We start from the raw sequence: 20,411 nt of genomic DNA, 5'->3' as shown, positions 1-20,411 counted from the left end.
TTAATGGCTTCATTTCATAATCTGTTCAGAATGTGGCAAGGAAAGGTATGCTGCTTATTGGGTTTCCAAAATGATTTCAGTAACAGGCACTGTCATGTCTTGAATATACTGCAACTATACTTTGCAAGTATACAGTACTGCAAGTATACTTTGCTATGTATTGACTAAAAATGATTTAAATGCAGGGATGCTGTATTTTCTCTAGGTTTTGATTTTGTATAGTTAAGAGAGTCAACTAGATCCACAAATTTACTAAGGTGAACATCAGCCTCCTCTCATTTTCCCTTATCCAAAGTCCCCCACTTTCAATTCTTCTGGCTGATTCTTTTTATCTACCTCTATATTTTTAAGTAAAGATTTGTATTGCTATATCTTGAGTTTGCAGTTTTAGGTGATGTCTATTCATTTTCTATTACAGAAGGTAAGAATTTAGCTCTCTCTTTCTATCTCCTATCACACGCATACACACTGTATCCTTCCAATGTAGTGATAGCACAATTTTGGTTATATTAGTGTGCTATTCATAGCTGAGTCATAAAGTATAAGTATATATTCTTTGCTGTACAACTTTTTATTAAAGTTGGTAATTATGTTATTCTCCTTTGCTTAGGCCTCTACTGATAATTCTATCCTAAACTCCTCGCTACCAGTTGTTTAAACAACTCAACATATTTATGTTCACATCAGGTTTACCAATTTATCTTCCTGAACATAAAGGTTTTTTTTTTGTTTTGTTTTGTTTTTTAAGATTTTACTATTTACTTGAGAGAGAGAGAGAGAGAGATAAAGAGAGCGAATGTGAGAGAGAGCATGAGTGGGAAGGAGAGGGAGAAGCGGGCTTCCCACTGAACATGGAGCCTGATGTGGGGCTCAATCCCAGGACTCTGAAATCATGACCTGAGCTTAAGGCAGATGCTTAACTGACTGAGCCACCCAGGTGCCCCATGAATACAAGGTTTTATAATTTGCTCTAATCTGTAATGGCTGGCTTGGTAATAGGCAACTAGCCATTTACCATGCTGTAATTTAAAGGTTAAAAATGTGCCTTAATTCCATCAAAGTTTGGAACCTGTATCTTTTAAGATAACATTCAAGAAAAGAAAGCAGTAAAAACCATTATTTTTCTTCATGCTCTTTCTTTAAAAAAGTAAACTCTACTCCCAACATGGGGCTCAAACTCATGACCCTGAGATCAAGAGTCACACGCTCCACCAACTGAGCCAGCCAGGGTCCCACTCTTCATGCTTTTAAAACCAGAAGCCCCTACATTGCTAAACTGTCATTTTACCACATTCAGATAGAACAGTGTTATAATTTTACAAGGAAACTGATCTCTTGTTATGGGTTTAAAGAGTTCAGTTAATGCAATTTTACTTTAAGATTTTTTTTTTTTTTTTTTTTAAGATTTTATTTATTTATTTGACAGAGAGAGATACAAGTAGGCAGAGAGGCAGGCAGAGAGAGTGAGAGGGAAGCAGGCTCCCCGCCGAGCAGAGAGCCCGATGCGGGACTCGATCCCAAGACCCTGAGATCATGACCTGAGCCGAAGGCAGCGGCTTAAACCACTGAGCCACCCAGGCGCCCTTAAGATTTTTTTTAAAAAAATTACTTATTTGAGAGAGAGAGCGAGCGAGAGCGTGAAAGAGGGAACAAAAGCAGGGGGAGTGGGAGAAGGAAAAGCAGGCTTCCTGAGGAGTAGGAAGCCCAGTGTGGGGCTTGAACCTGGGATCATGACGTGAGCCGAACGCAGATGCCTAACGACTGAGCCACCCAGGCGCCCCAAGGTAAGTTTTAATAGAATGTATTCATTTTAAGAGATGCTTTTAGGGTAAAATGTCATAGTAATTAAAAAATGTAAGCAGGATATAGGCAGAATTCTACTTTGTCTTGTAAGATGCAAACCATGAAAATTCCAACTTATATTAACAAAACTCCAAAAGCAGGGATTTTTTAAAGATTTTATTTATTTGAGAGACAGTACGGGGGAAGGGACAGAGGAAAAGGGAGAGGGGCTCCCTACTGAGCAAGGAGCCCAATGCTGGGCTCAATCCCGGGACCCTAAGATTATGACCTGGGCCGAAGGAAGACACTTAGACTGAGCCACCCAGGAGCCACCTAGGCATCCCACGCCCTTATTTTAAATATATAAGAACCTCTTAGCAATTTGGTATCTTTTGACAGAGACATGATTTTTCTGGGGTCATCCAATAAAATGTTTTCCCCAAGTAACTGAAGGTTCTCATAAGCCCAGCTAATGATCTTCTCTAAGGTGATCAGATCTAGTGGCATGAACAGAACATGGAAAAGAAACATTCCCACAGTATTTTTTCCAGAGAAATAACACAGGCACAAGAAGTAAATGTGAGCAAAAATGTACACTAATGTGCAATTTTTATCTTCTAAAACTTATGCTTCCTCTTTAAGTGAGACTATCCAAAGCAAAGGAAAATGAAAGGAGAGAGAAGCAGTGAGATTTCAATATAGATAATCTGTCATCTGTCAATCTGTCATGTGTTAAATTCATAAATTTAGAATGTCTCCAAAATTTTATAGCAATTTGGCACTGCTATGGCATTCTAATTATATTTTACAAAAATAACATTCTGCAATAGATTCAATATTAAACAAAGATATCTGGGAACTTGTGAACACTGATAGAAAATTGTTTTTAGGAATGAAACTGGCATTGTCATTATGTGAAAGAAAGAATCCCCATCTTTTAAAGATGCATGCTAAAATATTTACAGATGAGATGATGATGTCCAGGATTTGCTTCAAAATAATCTAGAGAGTAGAGAAGACAGTAAAGAGTGATTAAGTATAGATGAAATAAAACTGGCCATGAATTGATAGCTGTTGAAGATGGAGACTAGGTACATGGGGATTCAGTCATTATACTATTCTCTTTTTTATGTATGTTAGAAAAATTCTGTAAAACAAAATACATTAAAAATTAGGGATTAAAAACCACACTGTGGGGGAAAAAAACAAGACAAAACTATGGAGACACAGTAAGGGGCAGAGATTTGAAGAAATCACATAAAACATAAAGAACAAAGCAATACACAGCCAAGTTTCTAAAGAACATATGGATGAGAAAACCAGCAAAACAACACAAGGTCAACAATAACAAAAACCTACATTATGGATACTGAAGTAGAAAAGCACATCATCACCAGAAAGAAAAAAAAAAACCCAAAATAATCTCAGACAAAAACCAAAATGACTTCCTTGTCAGCCACATTTAATGCTAGAAATATAAACATGACTACAAAATGTAGAGGAGAAAAAAGTATAATCAAAATTATGTATATTGGGGCTCCTGGGTGGCTTAGCTTGTCAAAGCGACTGCCTTCAGCTCAGGTCACGATCCTGGAGTCCCGGGATCGAGTCCCACATCGGGATCCCTGCTCGGCAGGGAGTTTGCTTCTCCTGCTGACCTTTCTCCACTCATGCTCTCTCTCTCATTCTTTCTCTCCCAAATAAATAAATAAAATCTTAAAAAAAAATTATGTATATTGAGCCAAGTTAAAAAGTAATGGACAGCCATTCTCAAGTGGCAAGAATTCAAGCTACAATACCTATAAACCATTCTTTTAAAAATAAGCAAATAATGGGGGCACCTGGGTGGCTCAGTGGGTTACGCCACCGCCTTTGGCTTGGGTCATGACCTCAGGGTCTTGGGATCGAGCCCCACATCAGGCTCTCCGCTCAGTGGGGAGCCTGCTTCCCCCTGCCTCTCTGCTTGCTTGTGATCTCTCTCTCTGTCAAATAAAATCTCTAAAAAAAAAAAAAAAAAAAAAAAAAAAAGGAAGCAAATAATGAATGGCTAGATGAGAAAATTCAGCCATACAAAAAATGAATCAAAATTAAAAAATTAGCAATGAAGGAATTATTATAAAAGGACTAGAGGTAAACAAATACAGAATAAATAGACCAATAACATAGGAATATAAAAGTTATAAACCTTTACATAAGAAAAATTAAGAATATAGGGGTGCCTAGGTGGTCCAGTTGTTAAGAGTCTGCCTTCGGCTTAGGTCATGATCCCACGGTCCTGGGACCGAGCCCCGAATCAGGATCCCTGCGCAGCAGGAAGCCTGCTTCTCCCTCTCCCACTCCCACCGCATGTGTTCCATCTCCTGCTGTGTGTCTCTGTCAAATAAATAAATAAAATCTCAAAAAAAAAAAAAAGTTAAGAATATAAATGATGGGATGGAGACAGGCTGAAATATAAAGTCCTTAATTTCTCAGTTTTCACAGGGTAAGTTCATACTTCAAAGTTAAACACGAAGCTAACAATGACAAATGCTAGTCATGCCCTAGTGATGTCCTAGAGGTATCCTTTATACTTGTGTATGGAGTATTTTTACATACACAATTCTTTAAAATAAAAGAGTACAAAATCTTTTATGATTCATTCTTATGAATTTAGAAATGTAAATTTTAAGTATGTCAACAGGAGAGAAAAAGGAACAAAAATTCAGAGAATAAATATGTGTATTTAAAGAACATGGACAGTACAGAAACGAGTTTTAAATGTTTATTCTGATATTCTTTGAAGTTCTACAGAAAACAAAGCAGAATTTTAAAAAGATTATCTTCAGTGATGTTATACTACCAATCATGGGCTGTCAACACAAAGAAGACAAGCCAAAAGAATACCTAAAATGGGAAGAACATTCTACCAAAGGATTTTAAAGGGTTGTGTCACAATACTAAAATAGATGATAGGCCCAAGACATTAGATTTGAATTTTCATCCTTCCCTTACAAATCTGTAATGGCTTTTAAATCTCTATTAATCCTTAAAGGGGGTATATATGTATAGCATTGCCTAGAGTTGTTTAAAAACAACTTAAAAGATGTGTAAACCCAAAAATATATTTATATATAACCTGTATCAGGAGTGTATGATGAGGAGTAAATTATCATGGTGAATTTGTAAGTGACCATCACCACAGGTCTTTTAAAAACGAGGACGCTTATTCAGGTTAAAATTATCTTGGTACCTCAAATCTCTTGTGTCAATGAGACCAGAGGCATGCAAAAATATGAAACTCTGGGGGCGCCTGGGTGGCTCAGTAGGTTAAGTCTCGGCCTTTGGCTCAGGTCATGATCTCAGGGTCCTGGGATTGAGCCCCACGTTGGGCTCTCTGCTCACTGGGAAGCCTGTTTCTTCCCCCACCACTGCTTGCCTCTCTGCCTACTTGTGATCTCTCTGTCAAATAAGTAAATAAAATCTTTAAAAAATATGATACTCTGGGGCAAAGTCTAAAGGCAACACAGGCAAAGAAATACTAGCATAGTATAGTGCCATGACAAAATAAGAGAGCCAGTTAGGAACTATAGCTAAAACAGGCCTCTAAGGGAGGGGAGATTTTCAAGATTCTTATGTTTTGACATCCTCCATACCTCTGCCCTCTAGACTATAATACCCATGGCTCCCTACTTCTTGGGAAAAAAAAGTACAATGTGCCATGAAATGTCAATTTCTTTATTTCAGCTGGAGGTGGGCACGTGGTCATCTCCACTCTGCTTTCTTTTTATTGTATTTATTTATTTTTCCCCAACTCTGCTTTCTTATTGATAGGTCCAAGCTACAGCCTACTTTTTTGATTTTTATTTTTTTAAGATTTTATTTATTTGACAGAGCTCACAAGTAGGTGGAGAGGCAGGCAGAGAGAGAGGAGCAAGCAGGCTCCCCGCTGAGCAGAGAGCCCGATGTGGGGCTCGATGCCAGGACCCTGGGATCATGACCTGAGTCGAAGGCAGAGGCTTTAACCCACTGAGCCATCCAGGCACCCCTACTTTTTAAATTTTTTTAAGAGTAAGAGACCACACGAGTGTGGGTAGGGGGTGGGGAGTGGCAGAAGGAGAGGGAGAGAGAGAATCTTTTTTTTAGGATATTTATTCATGAGAGACAGAGAGAGAGAGAGGGAGAGAAGCAGAGGAAAAGGGAGACGCAGAGTTACTGTGCAGCAGGGAGCCCGATGTGGAACTTGATCCAAGGATCCCTAGATCACAACCTGACAACTGAGCCACCAGGCACCCAAGAGAGACAATCTTAAGCAGACTCTTTGCTAAGTGCAGAGCCTGGTGTAGGCATTTCATGACCCTGAGATCATGACCTGAGCAGAAACCAGGAGTTGGACAGTTAACCAAATAAAATGTACGCATACCCCAAGCCTACATTTTAAGTGAACTGTTCTCAGATTGCAATTACCCCAGGAATATGATGGCACTAGATGGCCTGAAACTATTTAGGTCTAATAAGAACCTCATAGAGGAGTACTCCCTCCTGGTCTAGTTTAGTTTTTAAAAAGGATTCTACATTAAGGTTTTAGGCACAAACAACAAAAATTAAAGTTTCCTTCATTAACTGACAATCTGTATATGTGAATCCGACAATCCCCTGTTGCCTGATTCATACAACAGCAATAAAACTTCACAAGGAGGTTTCAGAAAAGTTAAAAAAAAAAAAATTAAAAAACAAAAACAAAACAAAACAAAAACCCAAGAAAACCCAAAGCTTCAGCACAATCCTGTTTGGCCACCATACCAACACCTCCTCACCCATCTCTAACTCCTTAACAAAAAATGTTGCCGAAGTTGTAATAGGACTTGAAAATTGCCTCAGTGAAAATTAGCCATTAAATGAAAAGAATACCTGAATAGACACCAAAGAGCACTATTTTGAAATAGTGGCCTAAAAGAGCTAAAAAAGTTGCATCTCTTGAAACTTGTGTAAAATGACACAACAGTACTTAAAATATAGTATCAGCCATAAACATGCCTAATTAATCACCACATTAAGAGTTTTAGAATTGATATTACCATTATATCTCTTATTAAAATTCTGCCAAAAAAAGTTAAGAAGAATAAGATGGAAGTCAAACTTATAATGAAATCATTAATTCTCAAACTGTAGCCTACAAAACAACCTGCATTCAACTCACTTATGGTGCTTAATAAAGATGCATACCCTGGTACCCATTGTATTATATTACATTATATTTACTCAATCTGGGTGACTTTTTTATCCCTAAAGATTTCATTCGTTTATTTGACAGAGAAAGAAGAGAAAGGGAGAAGCACAAGTAGGGGGAGCAGCAGGCACAGGGAGAGGGAGAAGTAGGCTCCCTGCTGAGGAGAGCCTGACATGGGGCTCCATCCCAGGATCCTGGGATCACGACCCAAGATGAAGGCAGATACTTAACTGACTGAGCCACTCAGGTATCCCTATCTGGGTGACTTCTATGCACAATGACATTTGAGAACTACTGGATTAGATCTTACTGCTGTCAAAGATTACACCAATTCCCTAAGGACTCTATCTTCTCTACATGCACATAATATTAGATGCATGAATTTACAGAATATTGCATATTGATTTTAAAATGTGCTGAAATTTCTTTTAAACCTATATTCTTCAATTCACCTAGTTTGGTGATGAGAAAATCCAGCAACTTATTTGAAATTTAACTGATAAGGAACACTTGGCTGGCTTAGGTGGTGGAACACGTGACTCTTGATCTCTGGATTTTGAGTTGGAGCCCCCCAACAGGTATTCAGAGATTACCTAAAAATAGTTATCTTTTAATAAAAAAGGAAGAAAGAAAAAAGAAATTAAACTGATATTAAGTCAGTTTTTCTATTAAGAATAAATGTTCTTACCATGCCATGATCAAATGTGAACACACCAACATCACGTCCATGATGGATATGATTCCGTCTAATAATTGGGTTTCCATGATTTTTAACCCAAATCCCAGCTAAAGCATTATTGGAAATTTCATTATCCTCATATATTCCCTACAACAATTAATCAGAAATAGGTATTAGCAGAACTTAAAAAAAAACTTTTAGAAAGAAAGAACCCACAAAAGTTAAAAATACCTGTGCATGATCTGTTATATAAAGTCCAACATTTTCACAGTCGCTGATGTTACAGTGTTTGATAGTAGGACATGCTCCTTGACCACTAACACATACTGCAGAGCCAACTGTAAGAAAAATTATTTATTTAAAAACCTACTGGGCAACAACACAATGACTCATTTTATAATAAAACATAAGGGAAACACACTAACCTGTACATGTACTTCGGATAATACAGTGATCAATAATAGGGCTACAGTTTACCGTAATCTCTAAGCAGTGGTGTGCATTATGGTGTTGAGCAGATTTGTCGTCAGGATTAAACTGAAAAGTAGAAATTTTGTTTGAAATTCTGTATGAATCACTGCCTTAAATGATCTGAACATATATATTCTAACTCTTAAAATTCCTTACCCTTATTGTCATATATCCAACATAAGCATCCTCAGAACCTTCCATAAAGACGAAGGTTGAATCTCTAGTGTTTTCAATTATAACTTTATCTGCTACTTTTCCAGGTGCTGTGGGGAAGATATTTTAAAACATATTATCTTTATTTTTTTTAAATCACATTATTTATCAGATGAAATTCAAATAAAATTCAATTTTGGGGGGAAGATTTTATTTATTTGAGAGAGTGAGTGAGTGCGCGAGAGAGGGAACATGAACAGGAGTGGGGTAGGGAGAAGCAGACTCCCGGCTGAGCAGGGAGCTGGATGCAGGGTTTGATCCCAGAACCCTGGGATCATGACCTGAGCTGAAGGGAGCTGCTTAATGACTGAGCCACCCAAGCACCCCTAAAATTCAATTTTTTAATCAGTAAAAATACTCTATCATAAAACTAATAATATATGGGGTGCCTGGATGGCTCAGTGGGTTTAAAGCCTCTGCCCTCCACTCAGGTCATGATCCCAGGGTATGGGATCGAGCCCCGCATCACGTGCTCTGCTCAGCAGGGAGCCTGCTTCCTCCTCTCTCTCTCTCTGCTTCTCTGCCCACTTGTGATCTCTGTCAAATAAATAAAATCTTAAAAAAAAAAAAACCCTAATAATACAGAAACTTCTTTATTGTTTTTAAGGCTGGGTACTTTTTTGAGGGGGGATTATTTTCATTTTTTAAGAAAAATTTCAACTGAAGTATAATTGACATATTAGCTTTAGGTGTAGAACATAGCAACTTGACAACTGTATACATTACAAAATGCTCACTATGGTTTAAGTCTTTGTCACCATTCAAATTTACTTTATTATTATTTTTTAAAGATTTATTTACTTAAGAGAGAAAGAAAGAGAGCATGTGCAAGTGGGGAAGGGGCAGAGAGAAGAAGAGAGAATCCTCAAGCAGACTCCCCGCTGGGCTCAGAGCCCCAAGGTTCCCGAGGATCATGACCTGAGCCAAAATCAAGAGTCAGACACCCAACCAAGTGAAACACCCGGGCACCCTGTTATTATAATATTACTGATTATATTCCCCATGCTATACTTTTCATCCTGTGACATTTATAACTGCAAGTTTGCACTTCTTAATCCCCTTCACCTTTTTCGCCTATCTGCCTACCCATCTCCCTCCTGCAAACCGCCTATATGTTCTGTGTATTTATGAGTCTGTTTCTTTTTCATCGTTGTTTGATTTTTAGATTCAACATATAAGTGAAATCACTTGCTATTTCTTTCTCTGCCTTGTTTTATTTAGCATGATATGGAGAGGGAGCTTTTAAAAAATATTAGTACTGAGTAGGTAAGAATAATGATCATTTTATGAGGTAACTATGTTTCATTGGCTTCACTACAGGCAGTCATATTTAATGTGGGTATTCTTTGAGTACCATTATACTCAAATTCATGTATAACAATATATATACATATACATATATATTTTTTAAGATTTTATTTATTTGTTTGACAGAGAGAAAGAGATCACAAGTAGGCAGAGAAGCAGGCAGAGAGAGGGGGAAGCAGGCTCCCTGCCAAGCAGAGAGCAGGATACGGGACTCGATCCCAGGACCCTGAGATCATGACCTGAGCCGAAGGCAGAGGCTCAACCCACTGAGCCACCCAGGTGCCCCAACAATATATATTTTTTAAGATTTTATTTATTTATTTGACAGAGAGACAGAGCACAAGTAGGCAGAGCAGCAGGCAGAGAGAGAGGGGGAAGCAGGCTCCCCGCTGAGCAGAGAGTCCGATGTGGGGCTCGATCTGGGATCATGACCTGAGCCAAAGGCAGAGGCTTAACTCACTGAGCCACCCAGGCGCCCCAACAATACTTCTAATAATGTTTAAACTTCTGATAGCATTTTTTATCAAATACAATGACATACTAAAAAATGGTTTCTTATGGAAACAAAATCACTTCCAGCAGCACCAGAAAAAGAGCTCAGGGAGAGGAAAGGAGAAGGGGATAATGAGTGGGTAGGGAAAGAGAGAACTGTCCTAATTTAAACTTATTTTCAATACTGGCCTTGATTTGGAAATCTGATACGTGATTTGGAAATTTGATATACAAATCATTAAGCAAGATTTTCTATACCCTCTCTCGCTTTTCTCTGTGGTGGAAATGGGGGAGGGAAGCAGAAGGGGCAGTAAATGCAAATTTTAATAGCAAGTAATAATTATTAGCTATCTTAAAATGGTCCACGTACTGTGTCCTTAAAAAAATCAATACAAATCTTGAAATGACTGATCAGTGCTCAACAACTATTTCATTACATTTAGTCTTGGAAACTTGACTATAAAAATAGCTTTGAGCCACTATGAAAAAATTTACCAAGGACATGTTTCATTAAAAACGGCAATAGAAACAGTAACCATATTTATTTTCAAATCAAAGATAAAACGAGTAACTTTCTTTCCTTACTGAATAACTAAGGCATTGGACAAACTACAGACATCAAGATACACATCTTAAAAAAAAGAAAAAGAAAAAGACATTGAGGCGTCTGGGTGCTTCAGTCAGGCGTCCAACTCTTGATTTTGGCTCAGGTCATGATCTTAGGGGTTGTGAGATCGAGCCCCTACTTCAGATTCTCTCTCTCCCTCTACCCCCCCAACCATCTCTCTACCTCTCTCTCAAAACAAAAAGAAAAAAAAAAAAGATACATCTGTAATTTCTGAACCCTCACCTTTTTTTGACCCCTCATGTTTTCATTGCAAGAGGTAATATTCCTATTCTTTCTTAACCATAAAGCTATTATCAATGTTCACCTGGATTTTAAGTCCATTTAAAAAACCCCTCGTGTAAAAAATACATTAAAATTTTAATGACAATGCATTTCAGTATACCTGCACCAATCATGGTGATTGGAGATTCAATATATATCCATTCATCAGTGTATATTCCAGAATGAACAAAGATAAGTCCATCAAAGTGAGCTTCTTGTACCCCACCAAGAGCATCTTCAATTGTATCATAATACTAGAAAAAAATAAAAGTGTCAGTACAGAACTGAAAGATTACCATTTTAAGTCTTATAAAAATACAAATCAAACATACCAACATATTTTCTCTTCCTTTATATCTTGCAGGATTACTGTAGAAATGTTCAGCAAATCCTGGCTTTACATGTGCACCTTTATACTAAAATGTCAAAAAAAAACCAAAACAACAAAAAACAAAACAAAAAAAACAGAAACAAACATTGACTATGAATGTAAACATATTCTAAATTAATACTGTATATTTTTATTAAATATTGAAAACAATTATCAATTATTCTAATTTTCTGTTGCACAGTGCAATTTAAAATCTGAAACAGCTTATGACTTAATATCCAGTAAGAAAGGACAAAATTTGTTAATCTCAGCACTACTGATATTTTGGGACAGTAATTCTTTGTTGTGGGGGCTGTTCTGTGCATCACTGTAAGATGTTTAGCAGCATCCCTGGCCTCTACCCACTAGATACCAGTAGAATCCTCTTCTCCAGTTGTGACAACCAAAAATGTCTCCAGACATTGCCAAATGTCCCCTGTGGAGCAAAATCACCCCCAGTTGAGAACTACTCATAAAGGACCACATAAAAATTAAAACAACTACTGAACACTAATAATTTAAGAAAAGGTTCAAACAGACCCATAAAAAGTGTAACTGCTCTCAGGCTACTAATGCTTACTGCCTCTGCTTAAATTATTGATAAATACATTAGTAGTGAAAGAACTGTTGAACATTTTGTTGACTGGTAAGTATTTTTCACTGGCTTGAAACCTATTCTTGAGTTTAAATTTTTTTTTAAAGAAACTTTTATTTATGAATATAAATCAGTATTTTCTATTTATACTTCATACCAACTGCTGGAAACTCTCTTTCCAGGGATTTGGGTGTTCATATTCTTCTGGATTAATCTGGTAGAATTTGCCAGGTTCAGGATGCATCATAGGGCGAGTATATTCAAAAACTTCCATGTATAATCGTTTCCTGTAGGAGGAAAGGAATGAAAGATTTCTTCATGAAAAGTACTTTAGGGCGCCTGGGTGGCTCAGTGAGTTAAAGCCTCTGCCTTTGACTCAGGTCATGATCCCAGGGTCCTGGGATCGAGCCTTGCATCAGGCTCTCTGCTCAGCAGGGAGCCTGCTTCCTCCTCTCTCTCTCTCTCTCTGCCTGCCTCTCTGCCTTCTTGTGATCTCTGTCAAATAAATAAATTAATTAAAAAAAAAGTACTTTAAACAACTAAAAAAATTATCTGATGCTTCAAAAACATGTAAGAATCTAAAAAGCCAAAATTTTAACTGTAAAATAGTTTTTTGCTAAAAACAATGTAACTACATATAATAAAAAATAATCCACTTCCCAAAATAAAGTGTCAATTCTTCAAAATTTATTTATGGGGAGAAAAAGGCCACCCATACTGTAAAAGGCTCATACAGTTATTATTAAAAGGATGGCTTTCAATAAATACTTTGAACCCTTCATATATATATATATTTTTAAAGATTTTATTTATTTGAGAGAGACAGTGAGAGAGAGCATGAGAGGGGAAAAGGTCAGAGGGAGAAGCAGACTCTCCGTGGAGCTGGGAGCCCAATGCAGAACTTGATCCTGGGACTCCGGGATCATGACCTGAGCTGAAGGCAGCTGCTTTAACCAACTGAGCCACCCAGGCACCCAACTCTTCATTTATCTTCAGTTCATTTACATCCTATTATTAAAAACCAGTAAATCGGGGAGCTTGGGTGGCTCAGTGGGTTAAAGCCTCTGCCTTCGGCTCAGGTCATGATCCCAAGGTCCTGGGATCGAGTCCCGCATCGAGTTCTCTGCTCAGCAGGGAGCCTGCTTCCCCCACTCTCTCTGCCTGCCTCTCTGCCTACTTGTGATCTGTCAAATAAATAAAATAAATGAAAAAATCTTCAAAAACCATTAAATCTCAGAAATGTAGTCATAGGAACTATTATCACTTCCTGTACAAAACAGGGCTTCCTTCCAGTCTTGTTATCTATAGATAGTTTTATTTATTAGAGTTGCGATTATATAACGTCTAAAATGTTGTATTCTGCTCTTTTCAAAAACTTTAGAACATAACATTTTCCCATGTTACTAACAACTCTGTAAAAATCACTGTTAAATGCCTTTATTACCATCCTTCAAGTAGAAATTACATTGTTAGTACATTCCCTTACTGCTGGACATTTAGATTATTTCTAATTTCCCCCCACTAATAACCATGCTATTATAAAAAATTTATACGTAAGGCAAAAAAATTTCCAGAAGTGGAGTAATGTGGGTCAAAGGGCATGTATATTTTAAGGTTCATGAATACTATTTTCCAAATGGAAACTATTTTCCAAAAGTGATGTGTCAAAAATCTACTTTCACGGGGCGCCTGGGTGGCTCAGTGGGTTAAAGCCTCTGCCTTCGGCTCGGGTCATGATCCCAGGGTCCTGAGATTGAGCCCCGCATCGGGCTCTCTGCTCAGCAGGGAGTCTGCTTCTCCAACTCTCTCTGCCTGCCTCTCTGCCTACCTGTGATCTCTGTCTGTCAAATAAATAAATAAAATATTAAAAAAAAATCTACTTTCACAGTAAACTATCAGATTGAATTAATTACCTGTTTTAAATTAGACATAATTCTGTTTCTAAAAAGCTTAAATTTAAATGAAAAACATTTCCCACAACCACTCAGTTGCTAGTCAACTGATAAGTAGCACAGAAAGTACTTCATTTATTATTTTATAAATGCTGCTTTGACCAACCACCTACATTGTGATAAATAGGTAATTTGGAATTTATAAGCATTCTAATTTTATTCCAACTATAACTACCAACTCGCATTTCAACTTCCCTACTATCTTTTAGCATTTGGGTTGGCAAATAATATATCTCAAGATAATAAGAAATAAAATTTCACTTACCACAAAATTGGATCATTAGCAAGCTCACTGAAGCGTTTACACACACAAGCTGCTCTACAAAGATCTTGTTCCAGCAAGTAAGAGAAGATTTTTAGAACCACTTCATCTGGTAGCTTCTCCTGAAGATACTGTTCAGCAGGTGCTGCTATAAAGAGATTAGCAAACAGAATATAACAATCTATTTGTTGTGCCAGCAACAAGTTTCTCACTATTTAAAGAACATAATTTTCATTTTATCTAATGAATAGATTTTTTGATGACAATCATTTTATAAACATTTTGCTTTGATAAATAACACACACATTAACCTCCTTCTGTCCTAACTCAAGTATTCTTTCTTTTAGCTGTTATGTACCATTTCAGAAACTGGTTAATTAAATAAAACGTACTTTTAAGCAATAAAGTCAAAAGAGTGAGAGGTCAGGGTTCTCATGCTTATTCTATAATATCATCTTCTCAATTCCAAACGCACCGTTAAAATATATTTAATTTTTTGGTATCCAACAATATTAAAAAGATTTAACCCTATCCCTTAGTGTTCTCAAAGGAAATACCTGATAGATCTTGTGATTTTCCAGATACTCTTGCACGTTTTGCACGATGACCAAAGTTTTCTGTAGCTGAAGTTGAGGCACCCTTCAAAAACAAAATGAAAACTAATTAAGCAAATATTTTTACCATACATAAGCATTATTTTTAAAAAAATGGTGACATTTCCCTTTCTAACAATTCTCTCATTACTAAAAGAAAAGCAGTTACTTTTAATTTACCTCCATACTGCTCTTTGTAGGACACGCTGTTCTTTTTGGCAAAAGAGTTTTTCTACGAAGTTGGTATGGACTATTTTGTGCACCAGGACCTGATTCTTCAGCAACCATATCTGCAGGTACATCATCATCTGTTATAAACAAAAGCAACACGAAAAATGACACCCATTTAAAAAAAAAAAAAAACACAAAAAACTCTTAGATGCAATATGCTTTTAAGAAACTTCATAAATGTTTTAGGGGGAGAGGAGGTAGATACAACTTTTTTTTTAACCTGAGAGAGGGGGAGAGATAACAAGAGATAATGATGGGGGGGGGGGGCGGCAGGCAGAGGGAGAAGCTGGCTCCCTACTCAGCAGGGAGCCCAATGTGGGGCTTGATCCCAGGACTCTGGGATCATGACCTGAGCTGAAGGTAGATGCTTAACCAACTGAATCACCAAGGTGCCCTTAGATACAGCGTTTATATATAATCTCTGTCAACTGGGGTGCACCCATGGTTCAGTCGGTAAGCAGCTGCCTTCCGCTCAGGTCATGATCCCAGGGTCCTGGGATCAAGCCCTGCGGCTTTCTATTCAGCTCCCTACTCAGTGGTGAGCCTCTCCCTTTACTTCTTCCCCTGCTTGTACTCTCTCTGTCAAATAAATAAAATTCCAGCCAACTGGATAAACATCTCAAAGAAATGCCAGACTTCATTTCTTACATATATTTAAATTAATTAATTAATTAGTTTGAGAGTCAGTGAGTGAGCATGGGGCGGGGCAGAGGGAGAGAGAATCCTGAAGCAGATTCTGAGTACAGAGCCCAAGACAGGGATGGATCCTAGGACCCCAAGATTACGACCTGAACTGAAATCAAAAGCCAGCTGCTGAAACCAAAAGTCAGCTGCTGAAATCAAAAGCCGTCCAAATGACTGAGCCACCCAGGTGCCCCAGACATATATTTAAATACAAAAAGGTCAAATCAATAAAAGAAAATGAAAATTATTTTTTATAGTGTTAAAGTGGAGAAGACATATAACACAAATTTTGGAAGGCATTTAAAAAAAGGTGAAGAGCATGTTCACTTGATGACGGGAATGGAAGACTTCCTACCACAATGGTTACAGTCCAAGTGGGGTGGAAACAATAGTCTTGCAAGGTTTCAGAATCAAAGCAGGGTGAGCAGAGTGTCCATGGAGAGGGACAGCTCAGTGCAGGGTATCAGACATTAAGTAGGACGAAAAGGGTATCTATGCAGACAGTGCATAGACTCAAACTGTGGCAAAAAGTGCTGGAGCTCAAGAAGAATAAGACAGAAGTTTGTGGGGTGTGGGTAGGTGGGAGAGCGGCCTAAAATGGAGAGTCAGAGCAAGAGTAGGGAGAGAAGGACACAAAGAAGGGATGGTGGAACCCAGAAGACTGGTTGCATACAGCAGAGGGATTCGTCAAATAATTAAACAGCGTAATGGAAGACCGCATCACTTCTGGCTCATATAACCTAAATGTGAGAAGATATATAATCTAAATCTAATTTGAAGAAACATCAGACAAACTTAAATTTATCCTAATTTGTTTTAATAACCTTCAAAACTGTCAAAGTCTTCAAAGTCAAGCAAAGTCCAAGGACCTGTTCTAGGACGAAGAATATGGAAAAGGTAAAGCAACTAAATGCAACATATGGCTCTGAACTGGATCCTTTTGCTAAAAGGTTGCTCTGAGGACAATCAGTGAAACTTGAATGGGGGGTCAAAGGATTAGAAGGCAGTAATGTGTCAGTGTTGATTTTCTGATTATAATAGCTGTAGTACAGTGATTTAGGGGAGTATCTTTTTTTTTTTTTTTTGGTAGGAAATACACACTAAAGTATTAGAAGGTAGGCTGGGACAAGAAACTGGCCAATTCTGAAAGGCAATCTAAGGGAAAAAAAACCTTCCTTGTACTGTGTTTTTACTCTTCTCAGTATAAATAGTAAAAAAAAAAAAAAAAAAAAAAAAAAAAAAAAAAAAGCTAATAGATTTGAGTAATATAAAAAAAAGTTTTAAAATTCTGCTTAGAAAATGAACACTGTAAACATAATTAAAGGAGCAACATAATAAGGAAAAAATATTTGCAATACATGTCATAGAAGACTAATTTCCTTATTATATCTGCATGCCTATAAATTGGTATGGAAAAGATGAATAATTCAATAGAGAATTAGGCCAAGGATAAGAAAAGACAACTCAGAATCAAGTTTAAATGCTAATAAAAACTACAATGAGGGGGCGCCTGGATGGCTCAGCGGGTTAAAGCCTCTGCCTTCAGCTCAGGTCATGATCCCAGGGTCCTGGGATCGAGCCCCACATCGGGCTCTCTGCTTAGCTGGGAGCCTGCTTCCTTCTCTCTCTCTCTCTCTGCCTGCCTCTCGGCCTACTTGTAATCTCTGTCAAATAAATAAATCTTAAAAAAAAAAAAAAACTACAATGAGATTTTTCATGTAGCAGGCTATCAAAGATCAAAAAGTATGATCACATTCTAGTATCATCAAAGGATAATATGAGGGGAAAAAAGTTTCTTATTGCTTTAAGGACAGCAATTTGGAAGAGCCATTATTACTTAGCATTTCCATTTCTGGGAATTGATTCTGTAACTATATTCACGCATGTGGGCAAAGTACTACATACCAGGATATTTACTATAGTACTGTTTATAATATTGCAGGGTAACAATCAAAATGTTCATTAGTAACTATTAAATAAACTCAATAGACTATTATGTGGTCTAGACAAATAGATAAAATATAAAGCAGTTCTATACAGACTGATAAGGAACTGCTGCTAATATATAATAAGTATTAAAACCCCAAATAAACACATATACAATGTGTTTAGTGTGTGTGTTTTGAAGCTACATAAATATGCTTATAAATACATGTATTTACTAAAATATGTAAACTCCATGATGGCAGGAAGCTAACTTGAAGAGGCTCCTACTGGCCAAAGATGGGATAATCTGAGCATCCATGAGAATAAATGAACTGAAAAAAATGCATTTAAATCCATGAGTAATGACACTTTAAAAGAAATTTAAAAAAACAGGAAGTAAACATTTATTCTTCCTCTCTTATGTAAATTGAACCAAGAGGTAATCAAGTATTAGCTGAAACGAAGTTTCTCTAGAGAAACATTTCACTAATACATGAATAATAAAAATCTGCAATCTTTAAAGTTAATGGTTTAACCACTGAAAATCAATAGCTCCTAATATCACAAAAAGAAAAACAACCAGACATAAGTGATCTCCTGATGAAAGAACACAACAGGCACTCACCAAGTTTTGCCAAAATAGCTAATCTGAAAATGATCAAACCTGTAAGAAACTCTAAATGGTCAAACTGTTAACAGTTTCAACAAATAAACTGCATGGGAAAAACAGTGGGAAAGAAATAAGCAAATCTAAAGCATACTACTTAAGAACGTACACTCTGGTATTACAATTATAAAGAAAAAGCCAAAAAAATCACAAACTGCTTTTTTGTGTGGGAAAGAAAAAGGACTGTAATTGGAACGGGCACTCAAAAGGGTATTGCAGTGGCCAGCAAAGTTCTATTCCTTGACCTGTTGGTATTAAAATACCAACTTTAGCAATAATTCAATGCCTTAATAATGATTCAATAACTTCTTTGTCTGTTTTATTAGGAGTTTCTCTATCTGGCTGTATTTTACAAATAACAAAGATTTTTTTAAAAGGTGGGGTTTAAAGCAGTGTAATATTTAAAAAGAGAGGTTTATTCCCAACAGCAGACCTTGGGCAAATTAACATTTTTAAGCCTAACTTCTCTCATCTACTAAAGAAAACAGCATCTTGTAATTCACAGGGCTGCTGAAGGGATTTATTTATTTATTTATTTATTTATTTATTTATTCTTAAAGATCTTATTTATTTGACAAAGAGAGAAACCTCAAGTGGACAGAGAGAGAGGGAGAAGCAGGCTTCCCACTGAGCAGAGAGCCCAATGCGGGGTTCAATCCCAGGACCCCGAGATCATGACCTGAGCGCAAGTCAGAGGCCCAACCCACTGAGCCACCCAGGTGCCCCATGCTGAAGGGATTTAAATAGAATAACACATGCAAAACACTCAGCAGTGTGCCTGGCTCATTTGAGTGTTTAATAAATGTTTTTGCTATTATTTCATTTAAATATTATTCTACTAACACCACTTTCAAATGAAACTTGGAAAACCAAGTAGGTTTTCTATGAACCGTACTGTACCCAATGTGATATGCCTATTTGTGGTGTCATCCCTTTGTAGTTAGTATGTGGTTAATTTCTATGTTTTGTGTGTGCTTGAATGGAACATCTACGTTCTATTTTTTAAAGTTTAAATGCATCTAGATCAAGTCTGTTAACTGTGTTCTTCACAAAATTTATGTGTTTACTTTTGTTGGGGATGGTGGTAGTGATGATCTGATTTATTAGCTTCTGAATAAAATGTGTGAAAATCTCTCACTCTATCTGTAGGTAGTCTTTCATTTGTAGTATGTAAAATTTTGCTTTGTACACTTTATTACTTCCTCCTGGTGAATTATTTCATCATTATGCAATGGTTCTCTTTATCCTTAATAATGCTTTGCCTTAAAAATCTATTTTTCCCTGAGGGCTGCCTGGATGGCTCAGTCAGTTGGTTAAGTGTCCAACTCTTGGTTTCCGCTCAGGGCATGATATAAGTGTTGTGAGGCTGAGCCCCAAGCTGGGCTCCACGCTGTGTGTGGAGCCTGCCTGAGATTCTCTATCTCCCTCTGCTCCTGCTCTCTAATAAATAAAATAAAACAAATCTATTTTTGCCTGATAATATTTTCCTAACAGCTTTTTGTTGTGTTTTATGTCAGCCTAGTATTTTTCAATCTTGTATTTTCAACTTTCTACTTTTAGATTACATTTTAGATTTAGTTCTTAACCATTTGTTGCTAGATTTTCTTTCCTTTTTTAAGAAAAGATCTTGGGGACTCCAAGCATCTGCGTTTGGCTCAGGTCATGATCCCAGGGTCCTAGGTCGTAGGTCCTAGTCCAGTCCAGGACTCCTAGTCCTGCACTGGACTCCTTGCTCAATGGGGAGAGCCTGCTTCTCCCTCTGCCTGCTGTTCCCCCTCTTGTGCTCTCTCTGTCAAATAAATAAATAAAATCTTTTAAAAAATAAAAGAGAAACAGAGAAAGAGAAACAGATCACAAGAATAGAGAAAGAGATCACAAGTAGGCAGAGAGGCAGGCAGAGGTGTAGGGGGAAGCAGGTTTCTGAAAGTTGATTTTTCTTTTTTCAAGTCTTATTGTTTCTTTTTTAAATAGGCCTATTACATCATCATGCCTCATCTCCCTTTTTAAAATTCTTTTAAAATTTTACAGAAGCTTACTTTATATTCTTTTTTAGATTATCACTGGTCACTTAAATTTTTGCACAATTACAGA

General features: G+C 37.2%; 1 protein-coding gene across 3 annotated transcripts in view; it reads right to left on the bottom strand.

The window, feature by feature from the left end:
* Positions 1 to 20,411, bottom strand: part of FBXO11 (F-box protein 11) — an 88,055-nt gene that overhangs the window by 12,516 nt on the left and 55,128 nt on the right. Inside the window, exons 2-11 of one of the 3 annotated variants that reach the window (XM_045978931.1) lie at positions 14,993 to 15,120; positions 14,777 to 14,858; positions 14,223 to 14,367; positions 12,163 to 12,292; positions 11,373 to 11,456; positions 11,162 to 11,294; positions 8,295 to 8,401; positions 8,093 to 8,204; positions 7,899 to 8,005; positions 7,677 to 7,814 (exon numbers count right to left, since the gene is read on the bottom strand). In XM_045978931.1, the coding sequence (XP_045834887.1) occupies positions 7,677 to 7,814; positions 7,899 to 8,005; positions 8,093 to 8,204; positions 8,295 to 8,401; positions 11,162 to 11,294; positions 11,373 to 11,456; positions 12,163 to 12,292; positions 14,223 to 14,367; positions 14,777 to 14,858; positions 14,993 to 15,120 (1,166 nt within the window). The remainder of the gene's footprint in view (positions 1 to 7,676; positions 7,815 to 7,898; positions 8,006 to 8,092; positions 8,205 to 8,294; positions 8,402 to 11,161; positions 11,295 to 11,372; positions 11,457 to 12,162; positions 12,293 to 14,222; positions 14,368 to 14,776; positions 14,859 to 14,992; positions 15,121 to 20,411) is intronic. The other 2 variants (XM_045978932.1, XM_045978933.1) reach the window with 2 other exon arrangements.

Source organism: Meles meles, chromosome 15, assembly GCF_922984935.1.
Source record: "Meles meles chromosome 15, mMelMel3.1 paternal haplotype, whole genome shotgun sequence".
Taxonomy (NCBI): domain Eukaryota; kingdom Metazoa; phylum Chordata; class Mammalia; order Carnivora; family Mustelidae; genus Meles; species Meles meles.
This window is presented reverse-complemented; position numbering and strand designations above follow the sequence as displayed.